Below are 20,604 nucleotides of genomic sequence, written 5' to 3'. Positions count from 1 at the left end.
TGCCAGAAAGAAACAAGGAGGGTGTCTGTCCTCTCTGCAGGAAGACTGATGACCTAAAAATGAAAGGTTTAGCATGGCAGGCAACTGAACTGATTTCATTAGCTGCATCTACCTGAATTTTGCCAGTGGTGGGTTTTACTGTAAGTAGACGCTCCTGAAGTAGCTGGGACTTAACTAGGAATTTATCTAAAGGAAAGAGTAATTTCAGCTGCAAAGCTGTAAGTCAGTCTAATAGTGGGCAACTATACAATGTAATCTGGTAAACAGGCTGAGCTACTATTTCTGATCCACTGTCACACAAAAAGGTCCCATCAGGTCTCAGTTGCTGTGCAGTTCTGTGGGCTTTACTGCTCTTCTGCAACCCACACTTCCTCTGGCTTCAGAGAATGTTTTCAATATTTCATAATCTTAAAATCCCAAGCAAGAGCTTGTCTGTGCTTGTTTTATTTATGCTGCTGATGGACTTTTCATAGTGAATAAAAAAAATTCATTTTCACTGCCATGCTTAAGAACCATATAATCTTACCACTGTTTAGAAAGGAATCCATAGGAAAGATCATCAAGTTAACCCAGCACTGCCAAGCCCACCACTAAACCATGTCTCTAAGTGCCGCATCTACATGTCCTTTTAAATACCGCCAGGGATGGTGACTTCACCACTTCCCTGGGCAGCCTGTTCCAAAGCTTGACCACCATGTCTTCACTACAGGGAAGAAATTTTTTCCAATATCCAATCTCAACCTTCCCTGGCACAAGTTGAGGCCATTTCTTCTTGTCCTGTTGCTTGTTACCTAGAAGAGGCCAACCCTCAACTGGCTACAACCTCCTTTCAGAGCAAAAAGGTCTCCCTCGGGCCTTCTTTTCTCCAGGCTAAACAACTCCGGCTCCCTCAGCTGCTCCTCGTAAGACTTGTGGTCTTCTACTAAAGACTGAGGCAAAGAAGGCAATAAGCACCTCGGCCTTTACCTTCATCCTTTGTCACTGTGTTTCCTCTGGCATCCAATAAAGGCTGGAGATTCTCCTTAGCCCTCCATCTGTTGCTAATGTATTTAAGAAGGATTTTTTTGTTGTCTGGCAGTAGCCAAGTTAAGTTCTAGCTGGGCTTTGGCCCTTCTAATTTTCTCCCTCCATAACTTCATGACATTCTTGTCCTCCTGAGTTCCCTGCCCCTTCTTCCAGAGGTCATAAACTCTCTTTTTTTCCCCAAGTTCCAGCCAACACTCTCTGTTCAGCTGCACACTTCAAGAACCTTCTCAACTGTTTCCTCTCTGCTGTATTTCCAGCAGACATCTGGTAAGTTGAAGTCCCCCACGAGAACAAGGACTAGCAATTGTGAAATTCCCATAGTGTCTTTCATCTGCCTCTTCACCCTGGATGGATGATCTCTAACAGATTCCCACCAGGATATCTGACTTGTTGGCCTGCCCCCCTGATTTTTACCCGTACTCAACCCTTTTGGCACTATCATTAAGCTCTAGAAAATCAAAACACGCCTTAACACACATGGCTACCCCAGAAGGAGGTCAGGGTGTTAAGTAGAAACTGTCAGCCTGGGGTGGCCTCTTGCACATTGACAAGAGTGGAAAGACCCATTGGTCTGGGAAGGGAACCCCAATCCATACATTCTGCACAGGCTATTTTTACTGCCAGGCATAATAGAAGAGGGAACTTACAGGTGCCTTTACATGGTTCTGCACCTCAGCTCCCTCTGCACATCCCCAGACATGGAGATGGTGACAGAAGATTTAACTAAGATTGCGGAGGCAGGGGAGTACAGGCAGGAGAGGGGGAGATCTCTTGGAAAGAGAGAAAAGTACTTTTTGAAGAAGATAAATCTGTCCCAGAGGCTGTAGTTGTACTAAGCTAAACAGCAATAGGCTCATTCTTATGCTCATTCTTTGGCTCAGAGACCAGTTGCAGGATTCCACAAACTTCATGACAATTGCCTTAAGGAGGAGACAGACCAGAGTGTGGGGCAGCTACTCACTGCCCTTGAGACCCTGGATACTCTTGCAGCCATCACTAATCCACTTCCAGTGTCCTCTGTGGGACAATGTTGTGCAACTCCAAAGGCAGGCTGTGCTGTGGGAAGCAGGTCCTCCCAAAAAGGTCAGCAAGTGTTAGAAATGTTTCACAGCCAAGGCTAGAACTGGTCACATCACCAAGTCACCAAATAGCTCTGGCCCAAATCCACAGAAATCCCATCTGGTCATTCCTCTGCGCTGAACCTGCACTGCCAGAGGCAGTCCCACAGCCGTGCTTTGCACTGCACTCCAAGGGATACAGCTCTTGGCTCCTGCCTGAGTCAACAGCTGCCCTTGCCCAAAGTACTGGGACTTGGGTTTGCTACTGCAAAATATTCTGCATGTATAAAGGCTTTAAATGCATGCTGGACATATAGACTGTGGTCTGAACATTTTTTGACGAGTGGCCAGTTCTGTTTAGAGTGCATGCTACTGAAAACTCAACAGTAACAGCATCACAAGCAAGAAAATGCAGGATTAATAATGGGGGGAAAAAAAGTAGTAAATTGTTGCAGTGGGGATACTGCAACACGCCTATATCAAACCAGGAGTCCCGTGGAAAGGAAATATATACGGATGGATTCTTGCTAGATGTTTCAGAGATGTTTATTTCCCCAGCCGCATGGCCGGGCTCTGCCGAGGAACTGCTACAGTCAGGACCCGAGCTGCTTTGCCCGCGCAGGGAAACACAAACCAACCAATGGGGAACGAGGCTGACCAGGGGCAGGGAAACCCCGTGCCTCCCCTCAGGGCTCCCGGGGCTACATGGCAGGGGAGGGACCCCAACAGTAAATCAATGTATCTTCCTGGCACTTTTCAATACCAACTTTAGACAACTTCATTACAGAGATGAATATGCAGGCCACAAGCCTCCTACTTACAAATCAGTCAGTTTAGCCAAACAATCCCTCTTAGCTATCAAATCTATTTGAGAGAAATAATTTGGGGAGGATGAGCTGAACTGTATTGACAAGCTGTGTCTGCTGTCTCTGAAGGAATCACTGGAGAACAGATGTCTTTCTTTTTCTGTGCAATTCCCCATCTTCCGTGTACCAATTCCATTATGTCCCTAAAAGAATCAGTGGTTGTGAAGAGGTGAGAGCATGGCATTGTAGCTTCCCATACAGAGTTACAACTGCCTTATATTGCTTAAAATTCAGTCCAAGTCATGCCTAAACTGTAAATTACCTTTTTTTTTTTTTTTTCTGTGATGAAAACTATATATTGTATGCAAATACTGACTACATGCACAGAAACCTTGGAGGGCTGTAATCTCCAAGAACCTGTACAAATGACGAAATTCAAAATAACTATACTGGTGTGAAACAGAAAACCCAAACCTGATAGCTGGGGATTTGGGCAGCACCTGGTTAAGAAAAAAAGCACAAACCCAACAAACGTGTAACATGTCCCTGTATTCTGGCTGCAGTCATGCCTGTAAACAGATTTTTTTCTTCCATGAGTGCACAGGGATGGTTTGCACAGGAAACAAGCAGTAGCTGCCAGGCAGATATATTTGTTAAATGTAGTCACTCCAAATTCGGTAGCACATTCCATTTCCTGACCCTAGGCAAGGCAGGGGTTTTCCAGAGCACTCCTCGGCGCTGCATCAGAGAGCATTTGCTCTGTGCATTACATCTCAGATGCATTATGATTTTATTTAGAACACACTTCAGCTCTGCAGGCTGCAGAGGCAAGGTGCCAGTCTTCCACAAGAGGGGGAAGGACTATAAATAGAGCAGGCTGGGCTGCCACAGGGAGCTTTTGGTCTGCTTAAGTTTCTGGTTTAGCCTCGAAGCAGTAGAAATCCAATCTGCTGAGGAGATAATGCACAGTACAGGCACAAGCAACAGCTCTTCTCTCCAGCCAGTAACTGTCTTTCATTTTCTAGGTACACAGCTACAGCCACTTAGCTTTAATGAACAAGGACACACCACCTTCCGTCTGTGCTTTCCTCCGGCTCTCAGTTTTTTGCAAGCTCCTGATATGCAAACTGTCATGTTTTCATGAAACCAGCTACTCAGGAGGGGAACACATTCCTTCATTTTCAAAACAAGAAATAAAATGAATCCCAAAATTAAGTGCACAGAGGTAACACACATTTCATATTTTTGAGGCCCATAGAGCTTTAAGAATTGTTTAATAGTTCTTGCTCTAAGTTGTATCCCACTAGGAGACCTCCCTGGAGTTGTTTGAATAAAGAAGGGATATTTTCGCTGCAGGACAAGTACATAAAAATAGCACCAAGAGCCAAGGCCTGTGCTCAGGAGATTTTTGTTTTCCCTTGCAGCTACCTACACTGAGAGCTTTTTCTTCCCTTACTCTGTGCTTGACTCAGAAACCATATTTCCACCAATTTCCACTGCCTTTCACACCTTTCAATGTGTGTATTTTATTTACAGCACAAAGCTAATGGAAGCTGTCTTTGAACAGTGCATTTTAGATTCAAAGCACTTGAACTCTTTGAATACCATACCCCCAACGCAAGCTGCAGCCAAGAGTGCAGAGTAATGGTTCCCCCTATTCCCTCCTGCTGGAATGCATCCTAAGAGGGACAACATTTAAAATAATTCCAGGATATGCTCTCAACATTACACCATGCACAAAAGCAGATGGGATTACTTGGGTCAAAAAAATCATATACTAAATATTACACTTGAAAGCAAACCATCAAGTCTTAGGGAAGACAGCTGAATCTCATAAATCTTTGTCACCCACAAAATATTTAGCCTACATTGCCTGTGTTTTCATCCCTGCTGGCCCTTGCTAAACCTGAGATACAAGAACCTAAGTTTGTAGACAAGCTAGAGGAGAGTATTGGTGACCTACTGAAACCAAGGACTTCCACAGACACGCTGCATTTATGGTCTACTGTAATGTTCCTCCTGCCCACCCTCTGCTACACAAGCATGAAGGATTTCTTCATTCCACAAAGTTTAGGGTTTAATAGTCTGTGAGGCTTTTCTATACATTACTTCTCTAAATCTCTGGATATTTGAATAATATACTTTGTTCATATTAAGAAAACACTACATATAATTTTATTTGTAGAATATCAAGTTGAAAAGAGATATAAAAACAACTGAACATATAAACTTGACAGGAAACCCAACTAAAACAATAAAACAGTGCATTTTGCTCGATAGTTTAATTTCAGTATGATCTTCAATAAAAACCTTACTCCAATAAACCTGAATATTTCAGCCTTTGTTATCATTTCTCTACTGCATTAAAGAATCCTAAGTCACTTTAACAACCATTCTAATTAATACATCCCATAACACAACAAGTTGCTGCAGTAGTTCCCATTGCATGAATGCACATGGACAATGCTATATATAAGAAAGCCAAACCATTTAAAAAGTGTGAAGAGATTTACACTATGAATAAACTGAACACAAACCCAAGTGAACTCTGAAATTACAGAGTTGTGCTAACAAAAAGGCACATTTTATTTTAAGTGTGAATTCACATTTCTAGAAGGTTAAATTTTGTGCCCAGGCAACTTCAAGTCATCACAGCACAATCAGCCAAACAACTCTAACTGCACGTATCTGAACTTTCAATAGAAAGATCTGGCTTCTATTTCTTTAATCCAGTTTTATTAAGGAAGAAATTAAATTAGAAACAGAAGGGCTCCCCCTCCCATATTTACAGACTGCAAACTATACTGCTTTCTCATCAGAAATTGTAGTTTTCTGGTCAAATTTTGTTAAGCTTCGTAACTATCAGCACCCTCACAGTTTGGTCAAAGGCCCCACAGACACACAGTCCCTTTTTGTCAGGGCTCCAGTCCAAGCTAGAGATGGGCTGTGTTGACAGTGTCACATTCTGCAAGAGGCTAACAGACCCTGCCACCCCCATCTCAGATCCTTCTGAATCCTTCTTCGAGCGCTGGGCTGGGTACTCACTGCCAATGAGAAAAGTAAAACAAAAACAAGTACTTAGAAATTTATTGATAAAAACACATCATCATCCTCTTTATGTCCTGCTCTATAGATAAGGCAAATAAATGTCTTGAAAGTAATGAATAACCATATCCAGCTGTATCTACACTGCATCCTTTAGTAGGTATTTCATGGAAGAAAAAAGGAGGTACGAAATTTTAAATCCTGACACCTCTGCCCTATACCTCTTCATTTTTTAACTGGTTGGCTTTTGCCACAGTGTCGTAAGTTAGCAAGCCTAGTCCCGGAAGGGATGTCCTTGCTAAGGGGTGCTTACAGCTTCCTCTGGGACCTGATAGAACCTATCAGATGGCCAGTTTGAATATGCACAATTCTTTAAGCCGCTTAAAGTTGTGACTGCCTCTGTGATCCACACTTAAGAATAGACAAACTCCCCCCCCCAAGCTCTCTCTCGTTTCCGGCGCTGGGACAGGTGGCTGCGGGCCCTGCGTGGGGGCCAGCAGGCCCAGCCAGGCCCTGCTTGGGCCAGGCCGGGCCGGGCCACGGCCAGCCTGGAGCTGATGGACCTGTTTCAGCCATGGAACCCCCTGCCACTGCCTTGCCGTGGGCAGACGGAGAGGCTTGGCTTCCCCCCCTCTCCACTGCGATAAGAAAAATTCAACATTCCAGCTGCAAAGCTGCAAGGCCGAGGTGAGATTAACCCTTTTAGTGCTGTGAAGAGCTGAAAACCTGAGGGAAGAGAGTGAGGAGATGCTTAAAGCTGAAATTCTGTTGTGAAGCTAGGATATATCAGAGTATCCCGCTGTAATTTCATGAAGACATGGGGGGTGGAGTGTTCAACTTGTAAGCAAAAGCACCTGTGCTGAGATAGGCAGATGCTGACACAGCTGTAATTTCATGAGAAGTTTGGACAGGGAGAGATGGACCAGATGAGGACTTTTGCTCCAAACGGGAAAGGAGAAAACCTCAGTTCCTAGAGATGGACCAGATGAGGACTTTTCCTCCAAATGGGAAAGGAGAAAACCTCAATTCCTAGAGATGCTCCCAGAGATAGTCCTAACGATGAAGATGAGGAAGACCCTTTGCTCCCAGGGAAGGAGAAGGGCCTCTGTTATTTGTTTCTGAATGGCTCAACCTTAAAATTGTACCCCAAAAAACTTCAAGAGTGGACCCTCGAAAGCAGTTGCGGGAAAAGCTGCAAGTCGGGGGAAGGGACTCACATGCGAGCAGAGAAACTCCTCTTCCTAAATGGACTGAACAATATTTGGAAGTGGGTGGCTGTCTCGTTGTGATAATGTTTTCATAGCACGAGCAAGAAGAGACTTCTCTTTCTAAATGGACTGAACAAGGTTATTATGGAAGTGGTAAACAGACTGAACATCTTAAGGGTTGTCTTTACATTGTCAGTGGGAGAAGGGAGGAAGGTGGGGGGAGGAGGAGAGTTCTGAAGGTGGTATAATTTTTTTTTCCTTCTTTTAGGTCTGTTAATAAACTTCTTTATATTCTTTCAAAGTTGGTGCCTGCTTTGCATTTCTCCTAATTCTTACCTCACAGAAGATAAACAGTAATGAGTATTTTGGGCCAAACCACTACAATAAATTGGTGTTTCCGCCCAGTTACAAGCCCAACCCGCGACACATAGGCAGAAAAATTTCATCACAACTATGCTTCTGAAGCTTAATGTACCAGCTTCATTGCATTTAGGACAATTAAAGTATTTTTCCATGTAATGTAAGAAGATGTAGACATAAGACTCATTAAAAGCCAAGGCTTTCCATTTTCTTCTCAGATGGAACTGCTACCATATGAAAATTTTAAGAAACCATTTTTTTTCCATTTATCACCTTGTTAACCAGGGATATAATTAGATCTTCCTTATGTTAAGACAACAAGGACAAGATTCACCTGTGCTGTCACATTCTCTTAGGGATTAATTCAAGATTCCAGATCAAGTACTGACACTGAAATCACCTTTCTACTGCATTTGTAAGCAATAATTTTAACCAGATAGTCTGAGGGTGGAAGCAGGACCCCACTCAACATTTTCACAAAGATTCTTTCTTAAAACATTAAATGGTTGATTTCTTACTCCTGGCTGGAGAAGTGATCACTTACTATTTCCACAGATGAAGGCTCCCAGATCCTCCACTTGTCATAAATATATCTCTGTTCTGTGGCAGGTGCCGAACCTGCCAAATGGTAGATTTTTGTGCCTAATAAAAAGAAATCAGCATTATACAGAAGTCATTTGGAGATGAACTTCATAGGAAAGGACACAGAATCTTAAAACACAGATCACTTGTATGAAAAGAGCCCAGCCTTCTCATGATGGATGGTTAATTTCACTGTATTGTATCTCTTAAAATCATTACTGGAAGGGAATATACTACAAACACAGTGCAAACACAACAAACAGTCAACAAGTCAAACCTCATCCAGGGCACAGCAAGATCATACAGCAACAGAAATCACTTAGGGAAAAACCCCAACACATGTCCTCTGACTTAATGCATATCTGTTTGCAAATGTCCACAAGGAAAAGCTTAAATGCACTAAATGACCAACAAATGCTATTTTCACATTTTATTACAAAATTATTTATAAATAAATAAAATTTATTATTTTATTCAGGAAAAAAAGTCTTTGATTCAGAGTAAAGTACCTCCAATACCTTATCTGCTTTGAATGATAGTATGGAAAATACTAAGAAATACTAACTTGAAAGTCAGCCTTTTCTAAAAAACAGCAGTCCTAAAGAACTTCACCACAAAAGTGTCTTTTCTTGAATTATCACCAGATTTTGTTCACTAAACAAAAAAACCAAAACAAAACCAAAAGAAAAGTTTTATAAAGTAACCTGGGCATTTCTTACCTATTTGTACTACACCTGTAGTAATTTGACAGCATGAATTTAGAAGGTTTGTCTCTTGTTAAGAAATTCTCAGTCCCCCCCATACCTTCTCTGAAACAGACGCAAAACCTTTGGTTGGATGCTGAGTTCTCATATCAAAAACATGGAATTTTCCTTCAAGCGATGTGGCCACCAGCTTATTCATATTTATATCTTTTCTGTCAAACTCCACACTGCAAACCTGGAAATAGAAAAAGGTAAATTCAATCTTGTAATTTAGCAACTGTTAAAAAAATGGGTGTTTTGTGATTTGTAAATATGTATTAATCATTGGTTATTTCCACAATGACATCATCACCAATTTGGAAATAAACAAGTTCATCTGAAAACATAAATCCACTGAAAAATACCCCATCCTGTCCTGGTCAAGAGTGTGAGGGGTACAACTTGCTGAACTTAAAAAAAATTATTCCTTGGTACAATCTCAGCAGAAATGTCTTCTGGGTAAGTTTCACACAGACAGAGTCCTTTAATTTTTCCATCCTACAAAGGAGCTGGGATGAAAAATACTTTTATGGTTTTCTTACCCCATTCTTAATGTTGGTCTCCCATCGTAGTGACATGGTCTTTAAGTCAAACAATTTAATGTCCCCATTGTCATATCCAGCACATACGACACGTTCCTCTTGATTGTACGCATTGCCTGGACACAGAGAGGGAATTAATCAGAAAAAATAAAACCTCTGTAAGTCTGTAAATTTCAGAAGTCTCAGGCCTGCAGTTTCAACTTACATTTATACAACAACAAAAAGTTACTGTTGGGATACTAAGATTTGGTGAAACAGATGGTTTTCAAACCTGAAGGGTCTAGAAAAATCTTGTGTAGGACACAAGCAGCTTGTTCTTTCCAAAGAAAAATGCAGATCTCACATCAAGCATTGCTGTTTTCTTTAATTAGCTCTTAAGCTTCAAGAGTCTTCTCTTAAATTAAAACCTTAATGCCTGGTAATTGGAACTACACTATAACACTGATGGGTTCCCTGTACATGACAACATTTACACTCCTTCAGGACCACACAGCTGGATATACTGTTTTTACATTCCTAGGCACAAAAATAAAGCTTACACAGCTTATCTGTGAAACCATAGAATCATCAAATCACTTAGGTTGGAAAAGACCTTCAAGATGATCGAGTCCAACTACGAATGGTGACCAAAAGTGATCAGAGATTGAAACATAAATTTAGAAGAAACATAAAGATTTTAGTTATAGGCTAGCTGTGTTGAAATTAGTTAGAATAGGAAGGAATTTGGGCCCAGCTAGAGTTAACTAAATAGTTAAGAGAGCTGGACCTGAAATGGGTTTTAAGATGTTAGTAACTGATTACCAAATCATTTGTATGTCATTTCTAAGTTTGCTTAGCTGTGCTTAGAACGAGGAATAGAAACTTTGATAAGTTGGTGTAGGGAACAAGGACAATTACCAATTTCCTCCCTTGGTGGGAACCCGTTCAAAAGTCACGCAAGAGGAAACTTAGAGGTCACTAAAGTAATTAGCATTGTTACAGTTCAAAAAGGCAAAAAGGTCAAAATGAGGAAGATGAGTTACTTCATCTTTCTTGGGATCACTGACCCAGTTCAAGACCACCGACTCCATTCAGGACACACACTATGCATGCTTAATGACATTTAAGCTCATTTCCATATGAAGCGGAGAATGGGAGGTGTTAATGTTATGAATATGCATTTGTATTTTGGATATTCATAATACTTGGAAATAAAAGGTGTCATGTTTGCTTGGATCGGGGCCCTGCGTCTTAGGGAGCCATCCCACACAGAGCCTGGCGCCAAATAAAACATTCACTTTCTAACTCTAAACTCTTAGAGAGTTTTTGTCCGTCTCAGTTGGATATCGATATTAGGGCGATATTCACATTTTGGTAAATCAAGATTGAGTCCAAAACCTGTCTTATTTTGAAGAAAAAAAAAAGCACACTTAAATTTAACAGTGTAGAAAAACAAAACCTGCTAATTATGCATCCATACAAAAACAAAGTATTCCATAACATCCTGAAATACATTGATCATCATCAAAGCACAATCATATTAGATGGAGGAATGGTCATAATCTGATCAATTACCAAATGCCACAGTCCAGCAGTCTCTTTTGCTCTCCCCCTGTACAGGTTCCATATTAGCCACAGGAGTGTCATTCTGCCTCGGGTCCCACACCTTCACAGTTCCTGGGAAAGAAAGACAATAGATTTTGTGTTAGGAATACACTGTCATATTTTGTTCCTCTTCCCAGGAAAACCCTTTGCTTTTCATTCTAACCATTCAACAGACAGGAGCAACTCTTTCAATTCTAGAAAGCCTCACTCTGTTTTGTGGATATAAGAACCACAAAAGCAAACAGAAATAGAGTGAAAGCATTTGTCAATGATGTATTTTCTCTAGCTGATATTTTGCATTTATTCTGCTTTGTATTCCTTCTGTCTCATGCCCAGTGACAAACAGTACCTTTTGCTTATCTGTAGCTTCTAGAAGAATTACAGAAAATCGGTCCCAAGCAAGGTTCAAAAGACAGTGTACAAAGAACTAGTTGCAACAGCTTGTAACTAGTTCAGATGGCAGACTGTGCCCTGCCATCAAGAGCTTGCAGGCTCAGAGGAACTGGAAAGACTTGCAGAGTTCACTAACTCACCATCTCGACTGCCAGTCACAATTTCTGGTGCACCTTCCCCAATTCCTAAGCCACCTACACCATCTATACTGTTTATGATTTCCTTATGACCTTTCACAGAATACACTGGTATTTCAGGAGCTTCTAAATTCCTAGGCAAGAAAACAAAAGAACAGAAAACATGGCATTTTTCCTTGGCACTCAGGATTTGTATAAAAATGAAAGGAAACTTGAGCACAAATCATAAAAGCTCAGATTAACGGTGAGAAAAAATATGGATGTCACCACTAAGAACCATGAGTCTTTGTTGGATTCCTTCTTTGGCTACTGCTTTGGACTGTTCTGAAAGGTTTTGCTCTGTTCTGGCCCTCCCTGTTTGTAAAGGCAGTTGTGGGATTCACCACAGCAACATCTCAGACCCAGTTTCAATGCTGGGCTCAAAACTTAATCACACCACAGATCAAAATACTCCAATTAGCTTTACTTTCAGTAAGTCTATTAGTTATTATAAAATAACTTGATTCATTGATCCCCACCTAGCTCTGACTACTGCTCTTTAACTTAAGGTGAATATTGTATCCAGCCATGAGTTTCATGGTTCTTTCCCACTAATTCCCATTCTTCAAGAATCCTTCAGAATTTTATTTTACACTTCAACTAGCAACTATTCCATCTCATCCTTGCTATTCCAACAAGAACCTGTAGTTCCTTGACACAGGTTCCTTGACATATAATAATAATGATAATAAACAGTCCTTTTTTGACACTACTACTTTATTTGATAATCAATTTACCTAGAAATTAATTACACAAATAATTCAGGGACCTAAAGGAAACATTTGAAACTTCAAGATTAAAAATATGTATTTAATCTAGACATTAAATTTAGGTTGAACACAACCTCTTGTTTGTACTCATGCATCCATTCAAAAGCTTATTTTCAGAGGACAACCTCACAGAGCTTTTAACAGGTTTTTGTAGCTGCACACAGAAGATGAGAGTGAAGCAGCACTGAATTAAACACTGTGCAGAAATTTTGTGTTGTTTCTACAAAACAGGCATGGTCCAAACACAGTAGCCAGCAAAGCTTGCACTGGGTCTCAACCACAGGCAGCATGGAGAGCATCTCATGCAAAAGCCACATACAGAAGCCTCTGTTCAGACAGACATGGACAACATTAGGTGAAAAAGCTCCCAGAGAATATCTGTGCTTACCATATGTTAAGGTTTCCATCAAAATCTCCCGTAGCTAAGTATCTTTGCTGCAGAGATGTAGCACCAAAAGTTCCACATTTTATAGGTTTGGGCTTTTCGATCTTTTAAATAAAGGAAATGTCTGTGTCAGCACATGGAAAAGGCAAAAACACCCACAGACCACGTAGTTCTTGGGAGTGTACAGGAGCAGGTGTCACCAAAACACACGTGGGATATTTGGTGCAAAATACTATCAAAATGCTATCAAAAGCAAGCTACGCTTCGCATTTAGTCCTTGTGCACAGAAAAGCAGAGGGTCCAGTTTATTGGTCTTAAAGGTTTGTAGCCTAGTGGGGCCTTATGAACCTGAGGAACTGCTGCGCCTCAGAACAAGCAAACGCTCAAAGGTCAGTCTGAGAGAAAAAACCAACCAAACGAAAAAGCAAATAACCAACCAACCAAAAAAAAAAACCCCAAAACCCAATCAAAAACCAACCAACAAAAAAACCCCAAACAAACAAATGAAAAAACACCCAAAAAAGCTAAATACAGGCAGAAACCAGAAACCCATAACGCAACCCACGAACAACGCAGGAAACACGGCAGTAAACAATCACAGAATCACCGACTCAATTAGGTTGAAAAAGACCTCTGAGATCACTGAGTCCAATCTATGACCAGACACCACGATATCAACCAGACCATGGCACTGAGAGCCACATCCAGTCTTTCCTTAAACATCTACAGGGACGGCGACTCCACCACCTCCCTGAGCAGCCCATTCCAATGTCTAATAAACCCTTTTGTGAGGAAATTCTTCCTAACGTCGAATCTAAACCTCCCCTGGTGTAGCTTAAGTCTGTGCAGCTTAAGTCTTGCCTGGGAAGAGACAGACTCCTACCTGGCTACAACCTTTCAGGGAGTTGTGGAAAGCGATAAGGTCACCAGTTCTCAAAAACCGACAGGGTATCACTGAATCGGCACATTTAACATGCAAATCAGCCCCTGTTTTTTATCCCCGGGTTCTGGACAAGTGCCCTGGCAGCTGTCCCCAAGGAGACCGCGCTCACCTCCCGCAGCAGCTCCAGACGGGCTCCGTGCAGCTCGTACAGCTGGACGAGGCCGGTGCCGCGGGCGGCGCTGCCCAGGCACAGCAGGCGGGCGCTCCGGGGCACCCACTTGCAATCGAACACGGTGTAGCTCAGCGCCTGCTGGACGTGCGACACCACCTGCGGCCGCTCCGGACCCGCCGCCGCCGACATCCCGCCCCACTCCGACCCCGGCGGATGCGGAGGAAGCGCTCGCCAGCCCCTTCCGGCGGCAGCGGCACCACGTGTGTTCCGCGGCGGACATGGAGACCGAGGCGGCAGCAGGCGGCGGCTTCACCAGCGTCGCGTCCCGGCGGAGCCGGAGGAAGCGGCGGGCGGGCGGCGAGGAGCCGGCGGCAGGAGCTGCCATGGACACGACGGAGCCGCGGCCCAGCAAGCGGCCGGCGTTCCCGCCCCTGACCGCCGAGGCGCTCGGGGTACGCGGGGCGCCGGGGAAATGCCGCTCCCCCGGTTCTCCGCCGTCCCCCGCCTCACGGCCTGCCTGTCTCTCGCCCCCGGCAGGTTGGGAAAGGCGAGCTGAGGAAGATCCCTGTGCCGGCCAACAGGTACACGCCGCTTAAGGAGAACTGGATGAAGATATTCACGCCCATCGTGGAGCATCTGCAGCTTCAAATCAGGTTCAACTTGAAAACGAGAAATGTTGAGATCAAGGTAGGGGGAGCAACTCCTATTGCCTTCCCCGTTAACTGGAAGAGAAGGTTGTGTGCAGACCTTATAGCACCTTCCAGTATCTGAAGGGGCCTCCAAGGAAGCCGGAGAGGGGCTCTTAGTAAGGAACTGTAGAGGCAGGATAAGGAGTAATGTGTACAACGTGAAAGAGAAGTTTAGTTTGGATGCTAGGAAGAATTTTTTACTGTGAGAGTGGTAAGACACTGGTTGCCCAGGGATGCCCCAACCCTGGTAGTGTTCAAAGCCGAGCTGGATAAGGCCTTGAGCAGCCTGGTTTAGTGAGAGGTGTTCCTGCCCGTGGCAGGGGGGTTGGGACTAGATGATCTTACAGTCCACTCCAACCCCTTACCATTCTATGATTCTGCCTCCTGAAAAGCAGGGCCTCCTCATGGGTGTTCTTGGTCCACAGATTAAAAACGAGAGAAGTTATAAATCCTATATAATGCTTGGAAAAATGGAAACTGTGTGGTGTAATCTAGCAATTATTGCTTAGGACAAGTAGTTACTGCAGGTAAAACCCGAAAATACAAATCTGTTCCAGAAGGAGCCAGCAGAAGCTGGGGCGGTGTTCAATTTTTGTAGGAAAAAATTACGTACTGTAGCATTAAGGAAGAATTTTTATCCATGTCTTAGATATGATTTTGTAATTCAGTATTTTCCAGCTATTTAAGGCTACCACATACTTACCTGACAGTGAACAGTATCTTTTAAGGGGGCACTGAATCTTCTAATGTCATTGTTTGTGGCAGATGATAAGGGCTCATAGTTTAATAGCATGTGATTTTTCTTCAGTGGGTTGCACTGGAATACCTTAGGGCACAGACACCAATATAAACCTGTAAATCTTGTAGATGCTCATTCTTTATCCTTATTCTTCCTGAGGAATGTTCACACTAGGAGTTTTTAAGAGCATATCCAAAGTTTTGACATAAAACTTACTGTATGAGCAACATTGACATGAAATCTTCCAATGTAATAGTGAAAATACAGACAACAACAGGAATTCTGCTGCCTAACCATGAAATGTTATCACAAGTTTGATGGCAGGAACTGGAGGAAAGGTGACAGAATTATCCCTTATTTACACTTCCTAAAAATAACTTCAGGGGAAAGGTAGGGGGGAGCAGAAACCCCCGCAGTTTCACTCAATAACTGTGCAGGAGAAAACCCTGGGATTTTAAAACCACTTTTTGATATGAAATGATGTCTGGTGAAAAGCAAGGTAGTTTTGTTCTTCATCAAGCTGATTTCATTTTGTCCATATCCATCATGAATCTAAAACTTTGAAATGAGTTTCATTCACCTGTTAAGGTATCTTTAGAATACTGTCATTAGAATAACTCTCCTGCCATCATCATCCTCTTTTTTCTGCTTTTTGCTGTTGCAGTTTAGTTTGCATTGGTTTTGGGTTTTCTCCACCAAAAGGGTTTTCCTCAGTCAGTGGTGGTGTGGATTTTCAGCAGATTCTCTCTTCTCTCCCCTCCAAGCAAAGGCTGATCTTTAAGTCCTGCTCCTAACTTGCCTGGTCTTAATTTGCAAACATAACTTCTTGTCTTGTAGACTTGTCAAGAGACAAAGGATCTCAGTGCTCTGACGAAAGCAGCTGATTTTGTGAAAGCCTTTATACTTGGGTTTCAAGTAGAGGTGAGTCTCCCAACAACCAGATGGTGAGATTGCTCCAGTTTGTTGACCTGTTCCTGACCTTTCTGCAAATTACAGTAAGAAATAAATAAAGAAAAATCCTGAGGTGGTTTTCTAGAAATTAATGTTTGAAATTGTGACCGGAGTAGACATCCAATTTCTTAAGATAATGCTGGATAAAAAAGCACATAATTAAAATTATGAAACTGAGGACATAGGTTGTGTGAGACAAGCATAAAGCAATAATCTCTCTCTGAGGTACTCTGCACAGGTGGAGACTGTTCATTTTGCTTAAGCTCAAGCCAATAACCTCCAGTCTGTGCAAAACTCATGGAATCACAGAATTAACTAGGTTGGAAAAGACCTTTGAGATCAAGTCCAACCTATGACTTTATCAACTAAACCATGGTACTGAGTGCCACATCCAGTCCTTTTTTAAAAAAACACCTTCAGGGATGGTGACTCCACCACCTCCCTGGGCAGCCCATTCCAGTGCCCAGTCACTCTTTCTGTGAAGAACTTCTTCCTAATATCCAGCCTAAACTTTGCCTGGCGCAGCTTAAGACTGTGTCCTCTTATCCTGTCACTGGTTGCCTGGGAGAAGAGACCGACCTGGCTACACCCTCCTTTCAGCCAGTTGTAGTGAGTGATAAGGTCTCCCCTGAGCCTCCTTTTCTTCAGGCTGAGCCCCTCCACTCCTCATAGGACTTTTGTTCCAGACCCTTCATCAGCCTTGTTGCCCTTCTCTGGATGCATTTGAGCATCTGAAAGTCTTTCTTAAATTGGGGTTCCCAAAACAGTACTGGACACAGTATTCAAGGTGTGGCTAACCAAGAGCCAAATACAGAAGAATGACTTCCCCAGTCCTGCTGGCCACACTGTTCCTGATGCAGGCCAGAATGCCATTGGCTTTCTTGGCCAAATGGGCACACTGCTGGTTCGTGTTCAGTCAGCTGTTGACCAGCACCCTCAGATCCTTTCTGTTTGGCCTCTGTCCAGCCATTCTGTCCCCAGCCTGTAGAGCCGCAGGGGGTTGTTGCAGCCAAAGTGTAGGACCCAGCAACTGGACTTACTAAACCTCCTGTCATTGGATTTGATCCATCTGTCGAGCCTGTCCCAGTCCCTCTGCAGAGCCCTCCTATCCTCCAGCAAATCAACACTTGCACCCAGCTTGGTGTCATCCACAAATTTGCTAAAGGTGGACTCAATCCCCTCATCCAGATCATCAGTAGATACTAAATAGGACTGGGCCTATTGGAGAAAACAAACCCACTTTTTGCAGTGTTGTAGGGGCTGCTCCTTGCTCTAGACCTGTACTGGATTCACTAGCACTGGGGAGGAAGGGCTGAATGCAGGGGCATCCAAGCTGTGTAGGGTTCTCTAGATGGAAATATTTATACTGCTGTTGAAAAACATGGAGTTAACTTCAGCTATTATTTGATAGGTTATATGTATAAAGAGAACAGCAGCTTTCAACTGTGTGGTACTGGAACAAAATAACTTTGCTGATAACAGATCTCCTGCTCTTTTAGGATGCTCTTGCTCTCATCAGATTAGATGATCTTTTTCTAGAGTCATTTGAAGTTACAGACGGTGAGTATTTTCTGCTGCAGCATTCAAGAAGTCACATGTGCATCCTGCAAGTATGGGGTTTTTCTTCTTTCCCCCTGCTCCACTTGTATTACTTGCCCTCAAGGATCAGGAAAGCCAGAAACATCTAATTTTATGTAGTACTGGCACTCCTTGTAGTCCCCTGTAGAGCAGGATCTAAACCTGATCTACTTTATTTCTACCAGTGTTAACTTTGTGCACTTTGACTCCATTTCCTCAACATGAAGTGCAGTGCCGTCCTCTGCAGTTCTGAAGGAGACTTTCGCATGCCAGAAGCCCTATGTCAGCACTGGATGCAGTGTGCACTACTAGTTAAAAAAAGCTGAAATCCAGACGGGTCTGTGTTGACCAGTGAAGTTGCTTTCGTAATAATTGGCATGAGTTGTTTCCAGCAACTTGACCAAGGGAAGCACTAACAGGGGATACACATCACTGCTGTTACCCTGGGCATGCTATTCTCATTTCAGTCAAACCTTTGAAAGGAGATCACCTGTCAAGAGCAATAGGGAGAATAGCAGGGAAAGGTGGAAAAACCAAATTCACCATAGAAAATGTAACCAGGACACGCATCGTTCTTGCTGACGCGTAAGTACAGACTGACTTCCTCCTAGGCAAAGCACAACCCCTCAGCTAATCCATGCTCTCTGCCAGGAACAAAGATAACTTGAATTTTATGAAACTGTTGTAGAGTAGTAGTAAGAAAAAATATTTAGGCGAATATTTTAATGAACACAAGTTATTTGACCTTTTGTTATGAGAATGACAGTGTCACCAGCACATTCATTCCCCATAGTCATTCAGTCATTCCCCATAGCATAAGAATTCTTATGAAGAATCGAAGTTGAACTCACCAACCCATCAATATTTTCCTCCTGAAGCTGCTACACTGTTAAATTTGCAAATGGTAACATCTATTTTAAAAGGATTTAGAAGAGCACAGGTCTTACATTGTAGGTTTTGTGGGTTTTGGTTGGGTTTTTTTTGTTTACAAGTGTAGAAAAGAAACTAGTACACTGATATGAAATTCCACATCTCTAGCCTCCAACTCTCTATTAACTGTAATCTCCTAAATTGCTTTCCGTTAACTACTGCTACTTTACTTTTTACAGAAAAGTTCATATTTTGGGATCTTTTCAGAACATTAAAATGGCACGAACAGCAATTTGCAATCTAATTTTAGGTAAGTCCTTTTATCTAATCTTAACTACATACAGATCTTGCAGTTTGAGAAACTGCTTTGTGGCTCTCACCATCTTCCCTGGCCTGCCCACACCTACATTTGGAGCAAGTAACTTGCTGGCAGTTGACTTGTTGCTCTTAAGATAAAAATTTAGAGGAGAAGCACAGAATCCAGGACTTGCTTTCTGGCTCCGAAACTTGCCACATTGCAGAAAGATGTTCTGCTTTTTTATTTAGTTACAGCATTCCCTAAGGGGTCTTGAAAGCCAAGGGGGCAATCCACTCTGAAAGCAGAAGTTCAACTCTGCACTTGCAGTAAGACAGGGTAACTGACCTTGACTATCCTTCTCATCCTTTGGCTCAGTCCTCCACTTTTAACATAGATGTGAGTGCAACACATCCGTTTTTGTGACAAATTATCTCATTTGCTGACTGGATTTGTGCCTTCTTCTGCAGGAAGTCCTCCATCCAAAGTTTATGGCAATATTAGGGCAGTGGCCAGCAGAGCAGCTGAGAGGTTCTGAGCTGCACCACCAAGGACTAGGGCTGGAAGTCAAGGTTCCTGGACACACGAGAAGCCTAGAGCTACAGAAGCCATCAGTTTTCTGGTGCATCTGGAAGCCCAGAAGAAAACCAGGACTGTTTGTGCAGTCTGACTGCCTTTGGACATGTGGTCTGATTTGAACATACCTAATGTTTCTGTCTAGTCATTAAAAGGTATTTTAAATTGTGTCTATATCAAAAGTACATGATTTTACTTGAACAGTCTCAAGCAAAAACCTGCTTCGTTATGGATTTTCTGAACATCAGACTTAAGAGGCTGCTTCTTCAGAAAGCCTTGGCATTTCATGTTTTGAGTCTAAAGGAATTGGCAGAGCTAAGCATTTGTAACCACACATCATGGTTTAGTATCTTCCTGAAGAAAGGAGGATTCAACTGGAATACAGAGTTCAATGGCAGGTTGTCCCGAGTCTCTGCTGCTGCTGGAACAACGCATCACATGAAAAAAGGAAGATGAAGAGGTAAATAACATATTTGCACTGAATCCTGAATCTGCACTTGTATAGATTCCTTAATTCCTAAAAATGATCTGTAAGGACAGCCTAGCAAAGCCAAGAGCCACCAGATTAAGTACTTTCCAGTGTACCAGAGTACCAACAACTGTAAGGACCTGTGTGTCGTCCTTAAAATGCTACATAAGTAACATAATGCAACAAAAGTAGGGGGAGAAATTGGAAAGACCCGTTCCCAGTATGATTTAAAAATGGGCCCTCCCTAAACCCACCAGCCACCCTTCTGTGAAGTGTCTTTCAAAATAATTCAGTTCAGGCTTGGGAACGAAAACAAAAATTGAAATGAGATTATCAAACACACATGGAAATTGAGTAAGCATTTAGGTCAGTGTCCAAGTTTCCAGAGCAGTACTTCACAGTATGGGATTATCACTGCAGCCAAATTGACTGAAGCCTTCAGTTGTCAACAGATTTTAAGACTTGCTGAGTTACCTAAACACACATTGTTTAGCAGTGTGAGCTATCCAGGGGTCAGCATGCCCATTTCGAGCAGCTCCAGGTGCACACACCTGGTCACTTACGTTTTCTGTTCATTGGCTGCTTATGTCATTTATTTCAATTAGCTTGAAAGATATGGGAGAGTGAGGCAAGAGCACACAAAATTAATGTTTATCCTAAATCAGGTGCATATCAACACTGACCCAAAGAAGCAGAAGGGAGAG

At 42.7% G+C, this 20,604-nt stretch overlaps 2 protein-coding genes across 2 annotated transcripts; one reads left to right on the top strand and one right to left on the bottom strand.

The window, feature by feature from the left end:
- Positions 1–4,994: 4,994 nt before the first annotated feature.
- Positions 4,995–13,938, bottom strand: DNAAF10 (dynein axonemal assembly factor 10). The gene is made up of 8 exons (XM_069009054.1): positions 13,731–13,938; positions 12,682–12,782; positions 11,488–11,618; positions 10,925–11,026; positions 9,371–9,486; positions 8,890–9,024; positions 8,048–8,145; positions 4,995–5,934 (listed from the first exon to the last, which is right to left on the bottom strand). Exons 1-8 carry the CDS (start codon positions 13,920–13,922, stop codon positions 5,727–5,729), a joined length of 1,083 nt encoding a protein of 360 aa, XP_068865155.1. The 5' UTR covers positions 13,923–13,938; the 3' UTR covers positions 4,995–5,726.
- Positions 13,939–13,996: 58 nt separating this feature from the next.
- On the top strand, positions 13,997–19,601 carry PNO1 (partner of NOB1 homolog). Its single transcript, XM_069009051.1, has 7 exons — positions 13,997–14,185; positions 14,271–14,420; positions 15,999–16,082; positions 17,612–17,672; positions 18,158–18,275; positions 18,800–18,870; positions 19,326–19,601. The coding sequence occupies exons 1-7, from the start codon at positions 14,012–14,014 to the stop codon at positions 19,391–19,393; spliced, it is 726 nt and encodes a 241-aa protein (XP_068865152.1). The 5' UTR covers positions 13,997–14,011; the 3' UTR covers positions 19,394–19,601.
- Positions 19,602–20,604: the final 1,003 nt, after the last annotated feature.

The sequence above is a fragment of the Aphelocoma coerulescens genome, chromosome 3 (assembly GCF_041296385.1).
Source record: "Aphelocoma coerulescens isolate FSJ_1873_10779 chromosome 3, UR_Acoe_1.0, whole genome shotgun sequence".
In the NCBI taxonomy this organism is placed as follows: domain Eukaryota; kingdom Metazoa; phylum Chordata; class Aves; order Passeriformes; family Corvidae; genus Aphelocoma; species Aphelocoma coerulescens.
This window is presented reverse-complemented; position numbering and strand designations above follow the sequence as displayed.